Source organism: Vigna unguiculata, chromosome 9, assembly GCF_037176805.1.
Source record: "Vigna unguiculata cultivar grain cowpea cultivar isolate G323 ecotype 2 chromosome 9, ASM3717680v1, whole genome shotgun sequence".
NCBI classification, from domain to species: Eukaryota; Viridiplantae; Streptophyta; class Magnoliopsida; order Fabales; family Fabaceae; genus Vigna; species Vigna unguiculata.
In genome coordinates this window covers 37,991,811-38,013,269 of record NC_140800.1, presented here as the reverse complement: position 1 = coordinate 38,013,269, position 21,459 = coordinate 37,991,811, and the positions used below count along the sequence as shown (strand labels likewise).

Here is a 21,459-nt window from a genome sequence, read left to right as displayed (position 1 = left end):
CTCATAAAATGATGAATTAAGTTAATAAAAATAATTTTATCTCATCTTCAAGTTAGACCGAAAAATTGTATGTAATGTTGTTTTAAGTCGATGGAATATTAAAAAGAAATATTTTGTAATCTTTAGTTATATGCCACTAATATATGTTTTATGTCATTTAACTTATCTTTATTTATACACTTGTTATGTTTATTTATTTGATTTTGTTTATCTCCTTTGATCTTTTATATTTATTTCTCTTTATGAATTATATTATTTCTTTTAATTCATTTATTTTATTTTATTTATATTTCGTTACATATTGTCCTTTATATTTATTTAATATTAATTTATCTTCCATGATTTAATTTATCTTTCGGTTATACAATGATTCTCTTCATTTATTTCATTTAGTTTATTTATTTTGTTTAATTTACTTATTATTATGAAAACATGCTCAAAAATATTATTATTAGATATTAAATATCTAAATAGTCACATATTCTAATGTAAAGCTTATAATATTGTATAAAAAATATATTTTTGTAACATACTATGAAAAAATATACAAGTATAATATATATATATATATATATATATATATATATATATATATATATATATATATATATAAAGTTATATTGTGATTAATATTCTCTTCAAAAGAATCTTGTTGTAAAAAAAAAAAATTAATTCTATTTTTAATCAAAAATGTTACAATAGTAATTACCTAAGTCACTTAGGATTTAGTGTTATGCATAGCTTTACATTAATTAATATTTAAATTTTAAATTAAAATTCATTTGAGATAGTTTACAACATGAGTCATAAGTCAAAATTATTGCAATATACGATTTCTATAATTTTTAGAAAATGATATTAAGACGTTGAAAGTTCAGATTTTGGTAAGTTATGAGGTATGTAGCATTGGTGTGTTTTGCATGTTTCATTTGAGTGATATTACTCAATTGAGAAATAGAGTCTTGTATTAAGGGGAAAAAACTCATCACTAAAGTAATAGAGTATCGTTTAAGCTTGATAAGAACAATTCATTCTTCAAATAAGGAAAAATTTAATATTTTTGTTTGTTAAAATAACATAGCTCAAGTAATGATATTTCACATCAAGTACATTCTTCTTTTTCATAACGTGCAATTTCTTGTTTTAAACTTTTTGTTGACAACTTTTAATGTTTTATAATTATATATTACCCTTGCATTTCAAGTGGACTTTGATCATAAGTTAGGAGTCACAGGTGAAAAGGTTCAAACCACATATCAGTTATGTATTAAGTTTTTTATAAATTCATCTTGCCTTTTTTTTTCCAAAACAATAAATATGATTTAATAAATTTGTATATGATGTTATACTACTTATATATTCAAATTAAGGAAATTACAAATTTAAAATCTTTAATGATAATTTACCCATTATATTTTTAAGGATTCAATATTAAGATTTGAATAAATGGTATCAAAGATTAAAAGTAACCTTGTATCATAACTTAGACACTATATTAAATTTTTATTATATTGAAAATTTTAATTTCACTTATGTTAAAATATTATCCAGGTAAATTTGATTTAGTTTTATATATACATATAAGTTTGAATTGTTCAGAATAAGTAGAAAGAATTATTCTTAATATAAATTTTGTATTTAATTTTAAAATACATCTTTCACAAAATATTTATTTTTTATGGGAAAAACAATATAAAGCTCGTTAGTCACAATTACTTTTGAAGAAGTGAATATATACACATTATCTGCGAAAAACACTGTATCTCTTTGTTCCATCGAAACATTTGGAAAAGAAAATTGGTAACTTTTTCTACTCATAATAAGAAATGGTAATTTTTATCTCATTTAACTGATTTAAGAATAGTTAACACGTGGAGTTTAAATTCCAAGAGATACTTGTGTTTTGTGTGTACCCTTACTTATGACTATAGAACATAAAAATAAATTAAACATTATAACTGTTATTAAAATTAAAAAAGTTAGTAAAATTTATATAATATACAAATAAATTAAACATTATAACTGTTATTAAAATTAAAAAAGTAAGTAAAATTTATATAATATACGCTAAATTTTTCAATGAAAGTTCAAGCAGCACTTGGACGGTCATCTATTATTCTATTATTTTACATTTCCAACGCACTGTTCTTGTGTTTCTATTTCTATTTGTCCTTAACCAATTACACTCTGAAGCAAATTTACGTGCCAAGTCACATGCAGAAACTGTTCTTTTGTCACTGAAAAAATGTTCTCCACAATAGAAACATAGAACTATAAACAAAATTACTTATTTGTTCTCTATTTATTAAAAAAATGAGTCATGCATTTCATTTTAATTTTCTACATTTAACTAGAATTTTGTTTTCGTGTAGTGTTTTTATATATTTCTTAAAATTTAATCAATACAAAATACAAAATATGATAGGAAAGATATTTGTACTTACTCTTTTTTCATTTAAAAACAGCAAGCATGAAGAGAAGATTCCAGGTGAAAGTATCGTATTCCTACCTTTGTATTTGTTCTTTTTTTTTACTGTGATACTTGTCGTGTCAGTCTTATATGCATTTGCATAAGTAAAACAAATTTTAAATCTTTTTGGCATGAAATAGTAATTATCAAAAAAACAAATAAATAATGAAAAAGCAGAAAAACATCATGATCTCTTTTTTTCATCTGTCTACCAAAATGATCATGGTCGTAAACATGGTGGAAGAAAGGTGAAAAAAGATGCTAAAAAAATCTAGAAATTGAGAATGTAAAATTGATAAAGCCAAAAATAAATAAGGAGAGGTGTTGTGTTGTGGGTCAGTGTCCCCTATTTCTTGTTCAAGTCAAAACACACATAGATTAACCTTACATCAAATTAAACTAATAAACAACACAACCAAACCTATTGTTTTGTTTTTCCTCTCTCTCTCCCTCTCTCTCTCTTATCTACCATGTGGTTTCCCTTTCCTACAGCAACTTAAATTCCCACTTTCCACTCTTTTATTTTTCTGTTCTCATACCAAATTGCTTTATACTTTCTAAAAAAGAATATGGGATTCACTTTTACACTTTTTATTAACAAAATTCAAGTTCTTTATATATATATATATATATATATATATATATTTATAAAGTATGTTTTGTTCAGTTATAAGCTTCCTATAAATGCATTAATAAATTATTGTTAATGCCACCTTAAATTAATTACTATACATTTATTGGACATATTAACTTCTATTTAATGATCTCTAAATACTATTTAATGACACATAAACCGGTGCAGATCAATTAATAAATTAATAAAATTTACTAAAATGAATATTTAAAAATCATGTAAAAGATATAGAATTTGTTGATGAATACCTTTTAAAATGATGGTTAATGTTATGAAGAAGGACAGGGAATGATGTGGGGCTTGGATTAATTTCCTACCCTTTCCCACAAGATGCGTGTAATTTATTTATTTATTTTTTATCTCTGGAGACACGACATGATTAGCGGGAAACATTTCCTGTAGAAGATTAATTATGGTCCTTTTTAGGTAGCTTCCTAGTTCTCACTTTTTCTTCTGTTCATCCCAGATAATTAATTCAAGTTAATCTGTCATAGTAACATTATTTACTGCAGGTCTTAATTACCAGTAGAATTAATAAAAACAAGTAATGTTTTTCATCATGGTTATTAAATACTCGCATCAGTTATTTATTTGTGGAATTTATTTTTATTAATTCTTGGCCTGGGGGCTAGTGTCACGAGTCACGATCGGATCAGTACAAAATCTGGTTGCTTATGCTTTCGTTCGTTTGTTTCACAAGCAGAGTTAGTATTGGAAGCTGCAAGTGTGTGTGAGAAAGAGAGAGATACGTTACAGAGGGAAACCAAAGCAAAATCTCAAACCAGAGGGGATAGAGATAAAGAGAGAGGGACGTGGTGTGTTGTTTCTCTGAGTGGTGTGCACCAAGCAACGCAAGTGGCCATAAAATTCAACCTGGTTTCTCGGGATTCTTAATTTTCATCATCTTCTTCACTTTTTGCCTCAAACATGGAGGAGGTACCCGTCATTGCTCCTTCCGAAGCTCTTCCTTTTCACTGCCTTTGATCTGACGCTTCTCCCCAATGTTTCGCTCTTTCGTGTTGCTTCCTGCATTGATCTAAATGGGATTTTCCTTTTGCTCTCTCAATTTCAATTGGGGTACGTCAAATTGTTCTTTTTCGTTTTGGCTTTTCTTCTTTTTTAAATAACAAAGCGTGCTTCCGGTTTTTGTATGACTCGTATCTGGGTTTCGATTGGGAATGCTAAGGAAGGTGATTTTTGTTTTCTTTTTACGAAATTATCATTTACTATATGTGATTTGGTTTTGGGTCGCGATTCGGTAACGCAACGACGACGATTCTTTCTTTTAAGAAGAAAAAACGAGCTTAGGCTTTAATGAGAGTGTTGTTAATGTTAATAGAAGTAGCTGAAAGTGATTTAACTCTTGTGTTATCCACCAACCTATGTTGTTCTCTACTTCAACTTTAACTTCTTCGCATCTTGTTCTTTCCGAGTTCAGACTTGTAATTGCCACTCAAGTTTATCCTTTTCTTTGTATGATTTAAATCATGTGTTGGTACCTATACATCTCAATATTGGGTCTGTGATGGATCTGGTGGTTTGAAATTATTAACTGTCTTTCTTTCCCCTGTTCACATGTTTTTATTCTCTGAATAGGAAGTTTTTTTGGTTTATTTGCTGGATTGGTGTTTTAAATTGCTTCTTCAAATTTTAAATGAAGACCATCTTTTTCCTTTTTAATGTTAGGTTTGTGCTTGCTGAATTGGAGGGGGATTCACTCAATGTTTTTCTTTACTCACATTGAATGATGGTATTGTTTTCTGGGTGTATTCATAGAGGATTTGCACGCTAAGCATCGAGCTTATTGGTTAGAGAATGTCCAGGCCTCTACACAGAGGGGTACCTATTCGGATCCCTGAAAGAAACAAAGACTCGTGGGACTCCCAATCCAAAGATAAGACAGAAAAGGAAGGTTTTGATAGAAGATTATCCCCTGCTCATCCCTCACCCTTGAGGTCTCCCTTTAGGTTGTTATCAGATAATTTTAATTCCAAGTTAGGTATCACTGAGAATGGTTTATCATCTGACCCTTACATTATTGGCACTCCAAGAAATAGGCATAAGTTGATTCTTTTTTTCTTGAAGTTTAGTTTAGTGTTTGTAGTTATTCTTGCTCTTGCGGGGTCTTTTTGGTGGACAATCTCAATTTCAACTGCGTCAAGGGGTCACATTTATCATGGTTATAGAAGACTCCATGAGCAACTTGTATCGGACCTGTTGGATATAGGGGAGATATCTTATGCTCCCTCAAGGCTAAAAGAATTGGAGTTTTGTTATAAGGAGTTTGAAAATTATGTTCCTTGCTTTAATATTTCTGACAATCTAGCTCTTGGTTTTTCTGATGGCAATGAGTTTGACCGGCAATGTGGCCATGAGCTCAGGCAAGATTGTTTATCACTTTCACCACCAAATTACAGAATTCCTCTTAGGTGGCCTACTGGAAGGGATATTATCTGGGTTGCTAATGTTAAACTCACTGCAGAGGAGGTTCTTTCTTCTGGAAGCTTAACCAAAAGGTGAGTGAGTGATATGTCTTTCCTATTTGCTGTCATACTTTGAGCTATTGTTTAATCCTAAAGTTTTCGTGTATTTTATTTGATTATAGGATGATGATGCTTGATGAAGAGCAAATTTCTTTTCGCTCAGCCTCTCTTATGTTTGATGGTGTGGAAGACTATTCACATCAAATCGCTGAAATGATTGGGCTCAGAAATGAATCCAACTTCGTAAATGCAGGGGTAAATAGATGTTTATTCTCCACTGGAAATGGTGTGATTAAGCATTTGTTACTTTATTTCTTGTGGTGATCAATTATAGTCATATTCCACTAATTCAGTGAAATTTAATTGTAGAATCTTAAACTTGTCTACTTTGCTTAATGTTGATAAATGGGTAGACAATCTGCATTGACTTAAGGTCATTGTTAATATTAAAATAGATATCATTGTTAATTATCTTGAAGGTATTTTGTTCAAACAACGAGTGAAAATCCAAATATTCTCCCTTTGGTTGAAGTGTTAATCTTATTTATATATGAACCATCGTCCTATTGGTATTTACCTTACTTTTAAAAGATACATTTGGTTGTCTTTAAGTGCATCCAATGGGCTAATGGAATAAGTCTCTCACATTTTTGGTGAAACAGCATGTCCTTATCGACTTGAGGGGTCTTTGTATTCACAGTATTTTTGTACCCTTCATTTAGAGGACTTTGTGATATATTTTGGGATGGGTTATAGTGGTATTGAATGTGAACATGGTTCTTAAAATTTGTTTATAATATTCCCTTGATTGAACATGTTGGGATTCTGGATATACAGGTTAGGACGATACTGGATATTGGCTGTGGTTACGGTAGCTTTGGAGCACACCTCTTTCAGAATCAACTTTTAACTATGTGCATTGCAAACTATGAGCCTTCTGGCAGTCAAGTTCAGCTTACACTTGAGAGGGGTCTTCCTGCTATGGTTGCTTCTTTCAATTCAAAACAATTGCCATATCCATCTCTCTCCTTTGACATGTTGCATTGTGCCAGATGTGGCATTGATTGGGACCGAAAGGGTATCTTTGAAAACCTACCTCCTACTATTTTCTATAAGGTCATTGTAATTCTGTCATTTTGCACATTTATTTGGCAACTCCAAAGAAGATGTTGGACTATGAATACCAGTAGAAGGAAAAATTAGATAACAAAAATTAAGAAAAAAATTGTTCTTATAGACTGTAGTACTTATTCATTCTGCTTCTCGAGTTATACCTTTCCATTTTTACATATTCAGGAATTGAACATTGAGGGCTAGTTGTCTCTTGTGGTATTGCATTGTTTCATAAGTGAACTTAGATAATCCATTGACACTCTTTTGGGACCACGGAAAATATTAACTGTAAACAGTCATAGAACATTTATGGTTATCTTCCAAATATGATTATACATGGATTTCCCATTTCAACCTAAGTGTCTTTTTTTATTGCAATGTATTCATTCTTATGTTCTTTAACTTTATATTAATTTTGAAATTTTGGACACAGTTCATACGCTGATTTATGTCAACTGGCTTTTTCCTCCTGTGTTGTATTTGTATCCCCACCTATGTCTACATTACTGTTTGGGAACCTAAAAGAAATAATGATGGTTATATATGGCCTTTTATGTTCTTTCTGGATGTTCCAACTAATCCAATATGTTTTTCCCATTTTTATTCGATTATTACTATCCATTTATGTTGCTTCTTGCACTATAAATATTCCGTGAGGGTGAATGCTGTACATTAGGGGAAACTAGTTCTTTGTTGTAGGAATTTCTTAAAAGTTAAATGTCTGTCTAAAACCATCTCAGGCTAAAACATTGTACTTAATTTATTTTTTTCCGTTCAGTGTTATAAAATGTTTATTCAAAATCCACTAGATTAGAATTTTTATTAAATACTATTCCCATTCTCTAATTGCAAACTTCATAATAGCAAAATATGGTCATACCTTATATGTTTATTTTCCTAGTCATTGAATTTCCCACCAAACTGGAGTTTACTTGCTGAGGTATTGCTCACATTTCTGTATGTATTTCATCCATCAAGCTGCCTCTTTTCATAATCATTATTCCCTTTTCAAAGTTTAAACTTAAGAATCTGATAATTTAGTTATAATCTTTAACTTGGCTTAAGTTCTGCATTTTGTAATGGTATAGTACCTTGTAGTCAGTGAGGTGAATTCCCTGAATATCTGGACTTTGCTTAAATCTTATTAACATTCATATTCCATGGCATAGATGGCATTCTCATGATTGAAGCTGATAGACTTTTAAGGCCAGGGGGTTATGTTGTCTGGACTTCACAGCTTACGAATGCTCGTGACAAAAACACGCAAGAAAGATGGAAGTCCATACAAAGTTTTGCTGAAAATCTTTGCTGGGACATGATTTCACAGCAAGATGAAACTGTCGTATGGAAGAAAACAAGTAAAAAGAATTGCTACAGTTCAAGGTATCATTGTTGTGACATGTATTGATAAAAATATATTACACTGTGTGTATTCCAGAGGTGATGCTGGTATTTAACACCCAAGAAACATAAGTTCTTTAAAATTGTGCGGAAAATTTAGAACAAGAGGACGATAATTTGAAACTGAATTACTCTTTGTTTTTTATTTTTTTTCCCTTTCTGCTTATATTCTTCGTGACAATTTGACATTCAAGGACATTTTAAAGATTGAAAAATAACTTTAATGCTATAACAATGCTCTAACAGTTATAAATATAAGAGTTATAAATATAAAGAGTCACATTAGTACTGCTAAATATTTAAAAAAAAATCTCCAATAATTATTCAATCTCCACTATACACTTATTTCAGCACATTGTTCCAAAGTCGTATAATGCATACAATGTTATAGATGTTCTTAATACTTTGCATTTACTGTCTGTTTGGATTTCCAGAAAGAACAGTTCTCCCCCTCCTTTATGTGGCAGAGGGTATGATGTGGAGTCTCCATATTATCGAGAATTGCAGAACTGCATAGGAGGAACACATAGCAGCCGTTGGATTTCTATTGAAAAGAGGAAAACTTGGCCTTCCAGAGATCAATTGAACAAGAAGGAGCTTGAAAACTTTGGTAATTGTTGTATTCTTCTTTAACATTTACTTGTACATTTCTCTTAACGGAAGGACTTCACTGTACTATCACTGAATGAAATCTGCTATCAGAGAGGTAATCTTAATACGTATCTATTTACTTGCATTAGGGTTGCAATATGATGAGTTTTCTGAGGATTCTGAGAGCTGGAGAGCATCAGTCCGTAATTATTGGTCTCTTCTATCACCTTTAATATTTTCTGATCATCCAAAGAGACCTGGTGACGAGGACCCTCCGCCACCTTATAACATGCTAAGAAATGTGCTAGACATGAATGCTCATTTTGGTGGTTTTAATTCTGCACTGTTGCACGCCAGAAAATCTGTATGGGTAATGAATGTGGTACCTTTGAAAGCACCCAACTATCTTCCCTTGATCCTGGACCGAGGTTATGTTGGCGTTATGCATGATTGGTATTTTAAGCTTCTTTCTCTTATTTTAGAATTTCATGATTCTTTGTGTGCCCTTTTCTTGTTTGGCTGAAATTTTAGGCCATATGCTAGAAATCTTTCTTCCTTGACTTTTCTTCCAATTTTGTTTTAACATCTTGATACCTTCGTAATATATAGAACTATTGATTTCCTTATGTAAAATATAACCATTAAGGTCTTGAACTAGGTTGTGTACTTGTTAGGCTCAAGAGATTTCACACACAATTGACTATGATTGATACTGATGACTTATTGTTCTCTCTTTCGTACATACGTTCAAACTGCCATGTTTCACTAAAACACTTATAACTAATATAATAACTGCCCAGTAAACATAAATGATAAAATAACTCTCATCCACACACATAACTGCCCCTCTAAACTAACTTCTTTTAGTTACTCAATTTTCCTTGTGACATAAGCTTTCCATGGTCAATGCCTTGTACCGGCATATCAGAACTTATTCAAGTTCTGGTGGGAAGGATATAGCATTTGCAATTAGGTTTGAATATTGACTGTTTTTTAGTTTTGTTTGATGTAAAATAAGTAAATTCCATTGGCTGACCTTTTTGTCTGAAAATTATGGTAATCCAACAACAAAAACCTTATCTCATTGGGTAAGATGACTACAGGAATGACAACGTCATTTGGTTTTGTCAAAAGACAAAATCCTTGGAGATAATCGTTCACCATGAGATTACTCTTAAGAGCCTTCTCCATTGTCCTACTTGATTTCCTTCTCCTCCTTTTCACATGACTAAAATTCATACAATGTACTCATTTTATTATTTATTCAAATGGCCTTTTTGTACATGTCAAAATACTAGTTTATTTCCTTAATTTCTTTACTTCCAAATGGTATCAAACCTATATTTCCTTGTATAGAAATATTTTGTGTATCGTCCTTTCTTGAGTGACCACACATCCATCTTAGTATTTGAAATATTGATCCCCGAAATTTGAATTTCAAAACTTATGGTATGGAATCTCTTCCCATTTTTACTTTCCAAGTTATTTTCTTTTATTTCCTGGAGAAATAGTTGATAAATATTGAAGCTTGTATCAGTCAAGAACTAGTTTAGCCTATCTCTAACTTTCCCTTAATGACAAAGCTATTCGGGCTTAAGCATGAATAGTGAACAACCTTATACCACTCAACGCCAAAATTAAATTAAATTTTGAATAGGAGCAGTAAGGATTAAATTCATAGGACTTGGAGACCATTTAAAGGAGTGGCTCATCTTTAAACTTAAGCTTTTAAACGGTGCTTAGGAATGGTTTTATATCTTTAAACTCTTTCACATGCCGAAGTTTTGCAGATCAGATTCAATATTCTAAACTTATCTTCCTTGTGAAAAGGCCACTGTTAATTGAAAAGGGCACTGTTTCCGAACACTCGTCGCCAGTTACATATTTCTTACAATTTGATCTTCTGTGGTTTCTAGGTGTGAGGCCTTTCCAACGTACCCTAGAACGTATGACTTGGTGCATGCAGCAGGACTTTTGTCACTTGAATTCGCTCGGCAGCGCAGATGTGCGATGCTTGACGTGTTCATTGAAATTGACAGGATACTTCGGCCAGAGGTATGTAAAACATACTCTGGGGATTTAACTTTTCATTTGTGGTCCTTTACCTTTACAGTGTTTTGTTTTCTTACTCACTTCATCTGATATGTTATAAGGTATGAATATATAAAGATATATGAACATACGTGAATCCGTTTTTGTTATACAGTGATTGAGTGAGAATAACCTTTTCAAAACCTTAGCTAAACACTAAACAAAGGAAGGAGTCTCTAGATTTCACTTTGGTTGGGTTTTATTGTCATAAAGCAATGCAATAGATTCTGTTTCTTTATTAAATTAAATCATAATGGCCTGGATTTGATCATATGATCTAGTACTAACTGGAAATTAATTTGGCCAAAGATCTATTGCCAGTTTGCATAATATTGTGTGATTTATGGGCTTACTTTTGTAGCTATCTGTTTCCCTGCCAATTTTAAACCTAGTTAAGGCTTTCCTTTTTTTTTTGACAGTGACGCCAGTTTTAAAAATTGTACTATCAGCATGGTATTGTATATATATGTAGGGTATGCATGTTCATTGTGCAGTTAGTTCAATCTGCATTTAAGGACCACTAGGGTCAGCCTAGTAACCCTAATGTGATCATCAAATTAAGTGCATTCGGGAAAGCTTTAATTTTTGTTTTTCTCCTGTGGAAGCATAAAGCTAAAATGGATTCTTCTTAGGTACTAAGGGGGAAAATAGAGAATTGTTAGATTTGCAGGAGGCTATCACCAGATAGCTTAGGTACTTCCTTTTGAATGGATTGATATATTTTTAGGCCATTTGATATGGTGACAATTGGTGATGAAATTTGCAGGGTTGGATTATAATTCGTGACACAGTTCCTTTAATAGAGTCAGCCAGAGCTCTAACGAAACGGCTAAAGTGGGATGCTCGAGTTGTAGAAATTGAAAGTGACAGCGATCAGAGACTCCTGATCTGTCAGAAACCTTTCTTTAAGAAACAGGCAAATTAATTCATTAAAAGTCCAGAGGAAATTAGACCATAATATTCATATATTCATTTTCACAGTGTTCATTTATTATCATAATGCTCCACCATAGAAGGTGGGGATTGAAAATTTTGGACAGAAAAAAAAAAACCATAGAGGAAACAGTGAATTCTCGTCAATGATACCACCACAACTCCTATGTAGCCGTAAGGCATATATACATAGGACCTTGTAATTATCAAACGAGGAGCAGAGCAGAGCAGAGCGGATGAAGAAAGTATATACTGGTTGATTCAATTTTTCATGTGATATCTGATTACAGTTACACACATGATGATTTAAGATTGGCAAGATGAATGATGATAGAATAAGTTTTATATATATATATATATATATATATATATATATATGTTTTGCTGTGGTGTATAAAATGATCGACGGTTAATTCCCCCATATTCCTATACAATTAATTATCTTTCTGCTCTCATTCCTGTAAAACCCCAGCAAAACCATATTTTGATAAATCTTGTCAATATTTATAACATGGAATCAAGCTCACTTTCAAGATTGGCCTGTGGAATCTTGTCAATATGATTAAAACTCTGTTATATTTCTGTGCTTGGAGAATCAGTTATATATTATCCTAGAAGACTAAAAAATTGCTTGAAGAGGCAAGGAAGTTTACTTCCTACCAAACCATTTAAAGCAGAATATGTGAAGGAGTAAAATTTTCAAGATTAATTGTATTTAAAACAGTTTGTAGTAAAAGCATTTGTAGTTTCTTTTGAATTAAAAAATTCTCATAAGTAATGAATTCCAAACAAGTTAAACTTGTTAGGTGACATTATACAAAGTGTGATCCAAGTTTTTATCTCTTTCCAAAGGTGACACGTCGGTAATATAAAAAATACGGTGCAGTGTATGCGTACTTTTCCTTTTTCTGGTTTTCAATTTCTCAGGTTAACTTCAATTATCTTTCACTTGGCTTGAAAACTGTATAAATGCCATCTTTGGTCATATTAAAGAGGTGAATTGTTTATTAACTTCATAATGTGCATGTCGGGCTATGTTATATAAACTCGCATATGTGTCTTTATTTATATATATATATATATATATATATATATATATATATAATAATTTCGGTCAATAGTTAATGTAACATTTTTTTATTATAATTCAAGTTCCATCATCACAATGATTTAAAACTGAAGCACTGCGTATTAAGGATTGTTTCACTGGTGGTGCTCTAACATCAAATGAAAGGATATGTACGGTCCATCTTCCTAATTTGAAGATTAGGGTTCTCAATTAACATAAATCAGAATTAATAACTAAGAACAATATCCTGAGCATGTATATAAAATTCACATTTAATCTGGACAAAATTATCATTTTAACAAGGTAGAGACATTAAAGACAACAAGTAAAACAAAATAAGAAGAATTAAGTAAGATATTTGCATTTTTACTCCCTTATTAGAAAACTTTATTCCTTCCTCGAATTATGACACAAAGAAGTATTATATATATAAATATATAGAAGGAGTTTGACTAGAATAAAGATAGAAGTTGTTAAACTCAAGTGAAGTAAGAATTGTATATTCTGTATATACAACAAGGATTATGATGATACACAGAAAAAATGCATTGACACCAAATTAATTTATTTATGAATACTAAAACCTTTTGTGAAAGATATCTTCCTGTCCGACCTTAACTCAGTTGGTAGAGCGGAGGTCTGTAGTTGGTAATGGACATCCTTAGGTCGCTGGTTCGAATCCGGCAGGTCGGAAATGAAGTGTTTTTCAGTTTTTTAATGTCATTATATTATATAGTTACTCGTAATCATGATGCACATGTCCGACCTTAACTCAGTTGGTAGAGCGGAGGACTGTAGTTGGTAACAGATATCCTTAGGTCGCTGGTTCGAATCCGGCAGGTCGGAAATACATTTTTTTTTGTGATTATTTTTCTTAAATCAGATAATTTTGGTTCATTTAAGTATTCTTCATTTTAACATTTATGTCCGACCTTAGCTCAGTTGGTAGAGCGGAGGACTGTAGTTCTTGACAGAGATCCTTAGGTCGCTGGTTCGAATCCGGCAGGTCGGAAATTAATCTTTTTTAATATATGTTTTTTTAAATCACATACTTTTTGATCATCTATTTTTTTGTGTTAAATCGCATACTTTTTTGATCATCTAATCACCGTTGATTGCTATCCACACGTATAAAAGCGTCGATGATCAATGATTCTGGTCTCATTAAATGGCTTGGCGCTTCTCCTACTTCGTCTCCACCGTCAAATCCTCCAAAACCCTAAACCCTAACTCTTTCTCCTCCACAGCCCCATTCTCCACCTCCTTCCTTGTCACCAAAACCCCCAAAAAGTTCAAGAAAAAACGTAATCCCAAGCCCAGTCCTCGAACCACTCCTGTCCAGACCCAGCCCAACCGTATCCCCTCTCTCGAGCGCATTCTCCACCGCGACGCTCTCCTACGCTTCGTCACGCGCTCCAAGCATTTCCTCTCCGCCCAGCCGGAGCACGTCCTCCGCCTCGATGATGCCGGCAAGCTCCACCGCGAACTCGGATTCCCGCGCGGCCGCAAGGTCTCCCGCTTCCTCCAGCACCACCCCCTTCTCTTTCAAACCTACCGTCACACCGACGGCAAGTCCTGGCTCGGCTTCACCGATCTCATGGAGGACCTTCTCGCTGAGGAGAACTCCCTCATGGACGCAATGGAACTGAACCGCGTCGAGAAGGTTCGCAAACTCCTCATGATGTCCGCCCGCAACCGCATCCCCCTTAGCAAAATCCACCACCGAAGAACCCTCTTCGGCATCCCCGACGATTTCCGCGACAGGGTCGCCAAATACCCTGACTTTTTCAAAATAGCGGTTGACAGCGACGGCAAGAGGGTGCTGGAGTTGGTGAAGTGGGACCCGCTTCTCGCCGTGAGTGCTCTTGAGAGGGAGTTCGTCGTTGACGAGGATTCGGCTAAGCGGAAGTTTAGGTTTCCGGTGAAGTATGGGAAGGATTTGGATTTGGAATTGGACGATAATAGGAAGCTTAATTTGCTGAACTCGCTTCCCTTGGTGTCTCCCTATTCGGATGGGCATAGGTTTGATTTGTGGACGTTGGAAGCGGAGAAGTATAGGGTTGGGTTGATTCATGAGTTCTTGAGCTTGACTTTGGAGAAGAGAGCATCCATTCATGAGCTTGTGGAGTTCAAGGAGGAGTTTAGTTTGACGAAGCATACCTATCAGATGCTGCGGAAACAGCCTCGAGCGTTTTACTTGGCCGGGACTGAGATGAATTGGACTGTGTTCTTGAAGGATGCCTATGATGAGAATGGGGTTTTGATTGAGAAGGACCCCCAGGTAGTGTTTAATGAGAAGCTTTATAAGTATGCTCAGATCGACCAAATGGAACATGATCCCGGGGTGGAAGAGCAGCATTTGACATGATTTTTTTGAGTTAATTGCGTTGTGCTTCTTCCCAGGAAGAGAACTTTGTGCAGAGTGAGGAGAATGAAATGGGGTTGGAAGTCAAGAAAAGAAAGACTGATCGGAATTCTGAACTCTTCAATTTAAGGGTGCTCTTATCTTAAACAGAAATCAAATGACTTTTTTGATAATGGAATTGAAAATGATTAGAGTGTTTTTGACAATTTAATCTTTGCTGGTTATTGGCTTCAAGGGTCCTCTTGGACTCCAAGGAGGAATTGCAAGGATTATCTGGGTAAACAGGGTTCCAAAGTTTCAACTTTTTATCTGGGCATCGAGGTTCCATAGTTTTTGTACTGTAATTCTTCGTTAATTATTAAAAAATAAATAGTTTTCGTCTGTTATTGATTGAAAATTGTTAGGTTTGACTTCTTCTTTCAAGACTCTATCTCATCTAAATGTTAGAACCACGAGATGTATTGTGCTGACATTCCTCTTAAAATGGATACTTTTGCATTATTTTTTCTCTATCTTTTGCTTCTGCTTGAAGCAAATTGGTGTCTGTGTCCCAGCCTCCCCCAAATTGTTCCTACTCGTGGAAACAAAAACTATAGCACACTACAGGTGAATGATGTAAAAGTAGTAGTGTTTCATTAGTAACAAATCAAATAACTAAACAATGATGTTGCTTCGGAAGTTGTTTACTATTGCATACGTGACATTGTGTACCAAAAACAGCCACTGGTGTTGCACAGGTAGGCAATTATTTAAAAGTAATCTAAAGATCATAAATAGTGCCTGGAAAATGATTAATTTAATGGGTGGGTGAAATAGTCTATTAATGAAAGAAACGCTTTTTGAAACTACTACGGAAATGTTGAGCACGCAAGCATATCTAATACTCTAATGTTGAATGTTGGATTAGAAAGTTGTGATCGATTTCGACCATTTCTAGAGAAGATTCAGAAAGTAAAATTTATTTAAGGAAATCATAAGATGGAAAAAAAATGATGACTGATAAATAAAACCAGACTCGATACATTTAAATATAAAAATTTAAAAATTTAAGAGTTGAATTGAAAATAATTCAAAAGTTGTACTGAACTTTTTTCACAAGGCTAAAGATATAAAATATATATTATGTTATTAACTAATACTTAAGGTCTGCTTAACCACACCTAACAATAGGTTACTTAAAACCATAAAAATTCATTTTTAAAAAGTATTTAATTACAAAATATTATCTATAACTATATATAAAGGGGATTCCCTCTTTTGTGTCCACATTTCATAATTCCAACTTTACCCTTTATAATTTAATTATTTATTAAATTTTTAAAAATTAACGGTTATTTTTATAAGTTTTTATAAAATTATTTACTTATCTCTTTTTTCTTTTTTTCTCTTACTATTCATCAATAATTATTTTTCTCTTATTTTCTTCGTACCTTTTATTTTATTTTTTATAAATATACTTTTATTTTGTTTATTAAATTAATAACATTACAATATCATCAATTCTTAATATAATTCAAAAAATGCGTACACACAGGCGCGATAGCGCCTGTGTTTACACTAGTATAAAATAATATAAATTCTAAATTTGTTGCTATTCTATCGGTCGTCTACATTGGTCAACAAAATAACTGCTACCTTGTCTTCTTTTTCTTCTGTTTTTATATGTATATTTTTAAGATCGAATATCTCTATTTTGTATTAAAATTTCTTTTATTATGTAGTCTATGCTTCCCCTTCTCTTCCTTTTTGTGGCTGTTAGTAGCCTGTTTACAAGCTATCATCTTTAGCAGGACTACCTTATATAACAGTTTATGCAGACAACTAGATTATGTAGTGTTTCATGGAACATTCTCAATTCCAGTTCCAAAATTTTTGACATCCAACATTGATAACTACTAATGACGATGAGTGAGGGAAGTTCAAATCAACTTAAAACGTTTAAACGTAGTGTGACATTGCCAAGAAAAAAAGGCTGCAGAAAAACTTCTTCAACATGAAAATCCACAAATTTTCATGCTTCATTATTCCACTTTTAAGTATATCGGGAAACCAGCTAAACGATGAACACTGTTCTACATCCAAGTCTTCATCAAACACCCAAGATAACTAACAGGTTGAAACAAACACAGCAACAATCACAACCAACGTTTATTCCACAGGATGAAGCAAATATTGGTAAAAACAAGTTTGAAAATTACTCCTCCACTTCATGAAGTCTTAGAAACAGACTGATAAATTGCACATAGAACTAATGACGCTTAGTTCGGCTCCTTGACCTGTGCCTGCTTTTGTGGGAAACACTAGCACTGCTTCTATGCACACCGGAGGAACTTGACCCTCCTTGGCCACCACCTTTCTTCAGTACTCTTCTGTAGGAGTTGTGGCCGCTGTTCCCAAGTGCAGCTTTGGCAACACTATCAGTGAACATTTCTCGTCCCCTTTGAGTCTTTATAGATTGCTTGTTCAGGTACACAAGCTTTGGAAGAAGACCACTAACTGCTTTGCGCAGTTGCTCATCACTGATGTTGCTTTGAATTGGGTTTCCTAGCAGACTCAAAGCCTGAAGTGAGTTGTAGTTAGCCACCAGCTGACCTAATGCTTTTGTGGTTGCGATCTTGTTAAAGCTCAAGTCCAGAACTGTTAGCTTCAGTAACCTGTGCAGCCCCTCAACATCACCTATCTTGTTCCCAGCAAGATATAGCTCTTTGACTAAGGTACAATTTGATAATCCTGATAAGAACACGGTGGGTAACTAAATTATAGAAAATACTGCACAGGGCCAATAAATTAACCTTCATTCAGCATCAGCCAATGTAGAAACTAACCTTGTCCAATTCTTGAGATGCGATTATAACTTAAATCAAGTATCCGCAACCGGGTTAATTCTCTGAGGCCCTCAATAGTGCTGATTTTGTTTCTTGACAGATTCAGTGTATGAATACCCTTTGGGAGAAATCCAGGAGTGATGTGAGCTAACAAATCAACAATAAGGAGAGCCAATCAACATTAGTTAGTGTTATCATTATGATTAACTGATGATGTTAAAGGTAACTTTTTTTGTCTCAGAAAAGCATACCTATAAGATTGCTTGACAAATTGACAGAGCGGAGACTGAAGAAGTGCGAAAGAGAGGGAATGGCCTTTATACCAATGCCTGATATATGAGCAGCAGTTGAGGCGGGGTTCAGGGACTGGACCAGACTATTGGCATGCATTATCTCTTTTGAAATATTGGCATCTGAATGTCGAATCAACTGAGATGTGCTTCTTGCCATTGATCTACCATCATCAGGAGAAGGTGGGAATGCAATGCTTCCAATGCTGTCATCACCAAAGTCATCATCCTCAGGAGGTGGCTGCTGAATTTCGAGATCTTTCACCCACTCATCCACTCTGCTAAGCGAGGATGATTCGGTTGAGAAAGCCACCCATTGGTTTTGTGGCCAAAATCCAAAATGGTCTTTCTGAAATCTGCTCCACCTTTGGTTAACAATGTTTTGTTCATCGCAGCTTTTCTGAAAATATTCCCCAAAAGATGAGGTTGGTGAGGGTGATTCTTCGTGTCTCAAAGCCTTGCCTTGCTTTGGTTCAAGGGTGTCGGAGGAGTACCCACATTGACTACTCAAAGCAGCAATTGCAGGATGTATCTGTGTCGATTTGCTTGACTTTGATCTATGTATATTCCTGTGGCTCCAGAGGAACAACTTCCACCACAATCTTTTACTTCTAGAAGGAAGAACTTGACTTGAGGAATGCCTTTTCAACATCACTTTATCAGCACTGCAGTGAGTCATCGCAGACCTCGGGCTTTCTAGATTAATATATGCTGATAATCCGTGTAAATCCTCAAAAGACTGTGACTTGGAAGTTGGAAAGAGATGAGAAGTTTTCATAAGAACATCCCTTCTTTCAAGGTCAGAACAAGATCTCTTGAGCTCCGGAGAAGCCCAAAAGTCAGTCTTTCCAATCCCGGGATCACTGACATGTCCACTTTGGATCATATCATCACTCTTTATGCTGTATTTATGTTCTGTGTCTTCGAATTGAATGTTAACTTGGTCTTCAAATTTTATCTCTTCATTTGATGGATCACATCTTCCTTTGCTTGCAGCAGCTTGGTGGACTTGAAGATCAAAATCAGAGAGCTGCCTCTTGATGGAAGGAGACTGTTCATGCTCGTCTTCTCCTTCATAAGCTTCCTCCACTTCAGTCTTCACAGGACTCTCATGGTTCATAATCCTCACATTTCCCCTTGAATTCTTCTGCACACCAAAGGGTACCGTCACATCAAGGGTGGCCGGCTTCAAATCACGACGCTCTGATGAAATCTTCGGGTGCTGTATTTCGCCAAGTTGAGCTTTAAGGTCCCCCGTTGAAGACCCTTCAGCAGCACTCTGAAGAAATAAAAAAAGCAGGTAAGGTATACGATATACTCTCACCACTTTTTCTGTTTTGTAGTCCTAACTCGAGGATCCAAGTCGTTAAAATGGTGCTGCGTCTGGGTATCTGTTCACTATATTTTGTTTTTGTTACTTAAAAAATAGTTTTTGAAAACAGCAATCGAACACACCCAGTATGGTTTTTGAAATACAAATGAAGCACACCCAATATATATAAGTACATATCTGTTACCTTGTTTTTGTCTTTCTTTCCAGTAAAAAAGGAGAGACACCTGCACAAGGCCATGACAGAAGATAAAGCTTGTTCTGAATCCTTTTTATAGTTTTATTCAAACTTGATACGATTCCTATAATCCTATTGCCGCTCACATCTTGTCTGACTCAGTTATCAGCGGTAACATTGAAGCAAGAGTGATTCAAAAGTTAGCCATAATCGATGGGAAGACGCAGAACAAGAGATAGAAGCCTGTCCACAAAAAACCGTGAACCAGAAAAGGAAGGACCAACAGCTTCAACACTTGGTGAAAATATTGCTAGAGAGTTGGCCAGAGTTGTAGTATAAGAAGCAACTCCTCAAAGCTCCACGAATATTTGTCTCTTGAAATATTTGTCTCTTGAAATAGACCTACGCAGTGGAAGAAAACCAACCAACCATTCAAAAATTCAGATAAACAATGTATGCCCACCAAGTAAAACTTGCAGTACAAGAATAAATTCTTAGAAAAAATATTTATATACGACATCTCATCTCGAGCTTGCAGCCCATGCTCATGCTGCATCCATCAGATAAGAATATATACTGATTTAATGGATATGCTAGGAATTCAAAATCTTTTGCAAAACATAAACAGCAGACACCTGGCGATGGTGTGAGGGGTCAAAGGAACAAAAACACTAACCTGACCAAAACAAAAACACCTGGTGATTGTAGCACAGACACTGTCCCTAGCAGATAAAGAGGGAACATTTGTGGTTAAAAAAACGAACCTTCTGAAGGGATGGTAATTCGGGTCCAAGATCTGCTGTGCCTGATCTGATATCTGTCAAAGGAGCATAATTGGGTTGTGTGTTGATGTAGTTGTTGGAGGTGGTGAAAGAGAGAGAAAAAAAAAATTATTAAATGGTGGTAGAATTTGTTCTGAAAAAACAATGAGAGAGAAACGCGCAATTCACACGGTGTCTTCAGGCATCAGTGTTTATTTATGCCTGTCGTAAGGGTCGGCCTTACGAGGCTGTGACCATGGCTTGGCCACTGCATGTGCCTCTTCACAACCAAATGCGACATATATATATATATATATATATATATATATATATATATAATCATATATGTCTCACTAAATTTTTTAGTCCAGTGTATAGAGTCTACGACTTATGATATGATAAATTCTCTCGTCAATATATTTATTGTTCATTTTAATCATTAATATGTTACTGTGACTTTTCATTAAAAATCACTAATTTACTGTAACATCTCAGAGAGAATTTATGATTATTTTAATATTATTATGAACATTGATGAATTTGGCGCCTTAATCTTGTTGACACCCAAAATATCTTAATTAATTATTTGTTATCATATAAAAATTTATTAAAAATAGAAAAGTTTAATTATATTTTGGAGGCCCGATAGATTGAAAATTTTAGTCTATATTAAATTTTTGTGGTTTATTGAATATTTAAAATTTTAAATCTTTTTGATTAAGATATTACCGTCAAATTTTTTCTATTGACAAGAATCTTTTAAAAATTCGCTATCTACCTAAAATTATTCTTAAAACTAGTAAAGAATATTAATTTATAAAATTATGAAATATAAAATAAAAATATATAATTTTTTAAATTTATAATTTTATAATTTTTAGTTTTATAATTTATAATTTTATACTTTTTCAATTTTACGATTTAT

At 33.8% G+C, this 21,459-nt stretch overlaps 3 protein-coding genes and 3 non-coding genes across 8 annotated transcripts; 5 read left to right on the top strand and 1 right to left on the bottom strand.

Moving 5' to 3' along the window:
* Window positions 1–3,737: 3,737 nt before the first annotated feature.
* Window positions 3,738–12,249, top strand: LOC114163455 (putative pectin methyltransferase QUA2). 2 transcript variants are annotated; one of them, XM_085666589.1, is made up of 10 exons: window positions 3,738–4,181; window positions 4,791–5,620; window positions 5,710–5,842; window positions 6,425–6,665; window positions 7,870–8,083; window positions 8,536–8,711; window positions 8,842–9,145; window positions 10,609–10,747; window positions 11,416–11,476; window positions 11,550–11,783. In XM_085666589.1, exons 2-9 carry the CDS (start codon window positions 4,920–4,922, stop codon window positions 11,443–11,445), a joined length of 1,938 nt encoding a protein of 645 aa, XP_085522715.1. In that variant the 5' UTR covers window positions 3,738–4,181; window positions 4,791–4,919; the 3' UTR covers window positions 11,446–11,476; window positions 11,550–11,783. The 2 variants fall into 2 exon arrangements, with proteins under 2 accessions (XP_085522715.1, XP_027903566.1); XM_028047765.2 differs by lacking the exon at window positions 11,416–11,476 and having other exon boundaries at window positions 3,741–4,181; window positions 11,550–12,249.
* A 1,144-nt stretch (window positions 12,250–13,393) lies between these two features.
* On the top strand, window positions 13,394–13,478 carry TRNAY-GUA (transfer RNA tyrosine (anticodon GUA)). Its single transcript is given in 2 exon segments — window positions 13,394–13,430; window positions 13,443–13,478. It is a non-coding gene; the product is annotated as a tRNA-Tyr (tRNA).
* A 68-nt stretch (window positions 13,479–13,546) lies between these two features.
* On the top strand, window positions 13,547–13,631 carry TRNAY-GUA (transfer RNA tyrosine (anticodon GUA)). The gene is given in 2 exon segments: window positions 13,547–13,583; window positions 13,596–13,631. It is a non-coding gene; the product is annotated as a tRNA-Tyr (tRNA).
* An 81-nt stretch (window positions 13,632–13,712) lies between these two features.
* TRNAY-GUA (transfer RNA tyrosine (anticodon GUA)) lies at window positions 13,713–13,797 on the top strand. The gene is given in 2 exon segments: window positions 13,713–13,749; window positions 13,762–13,797. It is a non-coding gene; the product is annotated as a tRNA-Tyr (tRNA).
* Window positions 13,798–13,938: 141 nt separating this feature from the next.
* On the top strand, window positions 13,939–15,651 carry LOC114196151 (Ubiquitin carboxyl-terminal hydrolase family protein). Its single transcript, XM_028086702.2, has one exon. The coding sequence runs from the start codon at window positions 13,954–13,956 to the stop codon at window positions 15,151–15,153; it is 1,200 nt and encodes a 399-aa protein (XP_027942503.1). The 5' UTR covers window positions 13,939–13,953; the 3' UTR covers window positions 15,154–15,651.
* A 1,483-nt stretch (window positions 15,652–17,134) lies between these two features.
* LOC114163148 (Outer arm dynein light chain 1 protein) lies at window positions 17,135–20,821 on the bottom strand. Of its 2 annotated transcripts, none has more exons than XM_028047274.2 (5): window positions 20,538–20,821; window positions 19,783–20,175; window positions 18,227–19,544; window positions 17,976–18,122; window positions 17,135–17,880 (listed from the first exon to the last, which is right to left on the bottom strand). In XM_028047274.2, exons 2-5 carry the CDS (start codon window positions 19,834–19,836, stop codon window positions 17,399–17,401), a joined length of 2,001 nt encoding a protein of 666 aa, XP_027903075.1. In that variant the 5' UTR covers window positions 19,837–20,175; window positions 20,538–20,821; the 3' UTR covers window positions 17,135–17,398. The 2 variants fall into 2 exon arrangements, with proteins under 2 accessions (XP_027903075.1, XP_027903074.1); XM_028047273.2 differs by having other exon boundaries at window positions 20,450–20,816.
* Window positions 20,822–21,459: the final 638 nt, after the last annotated feature.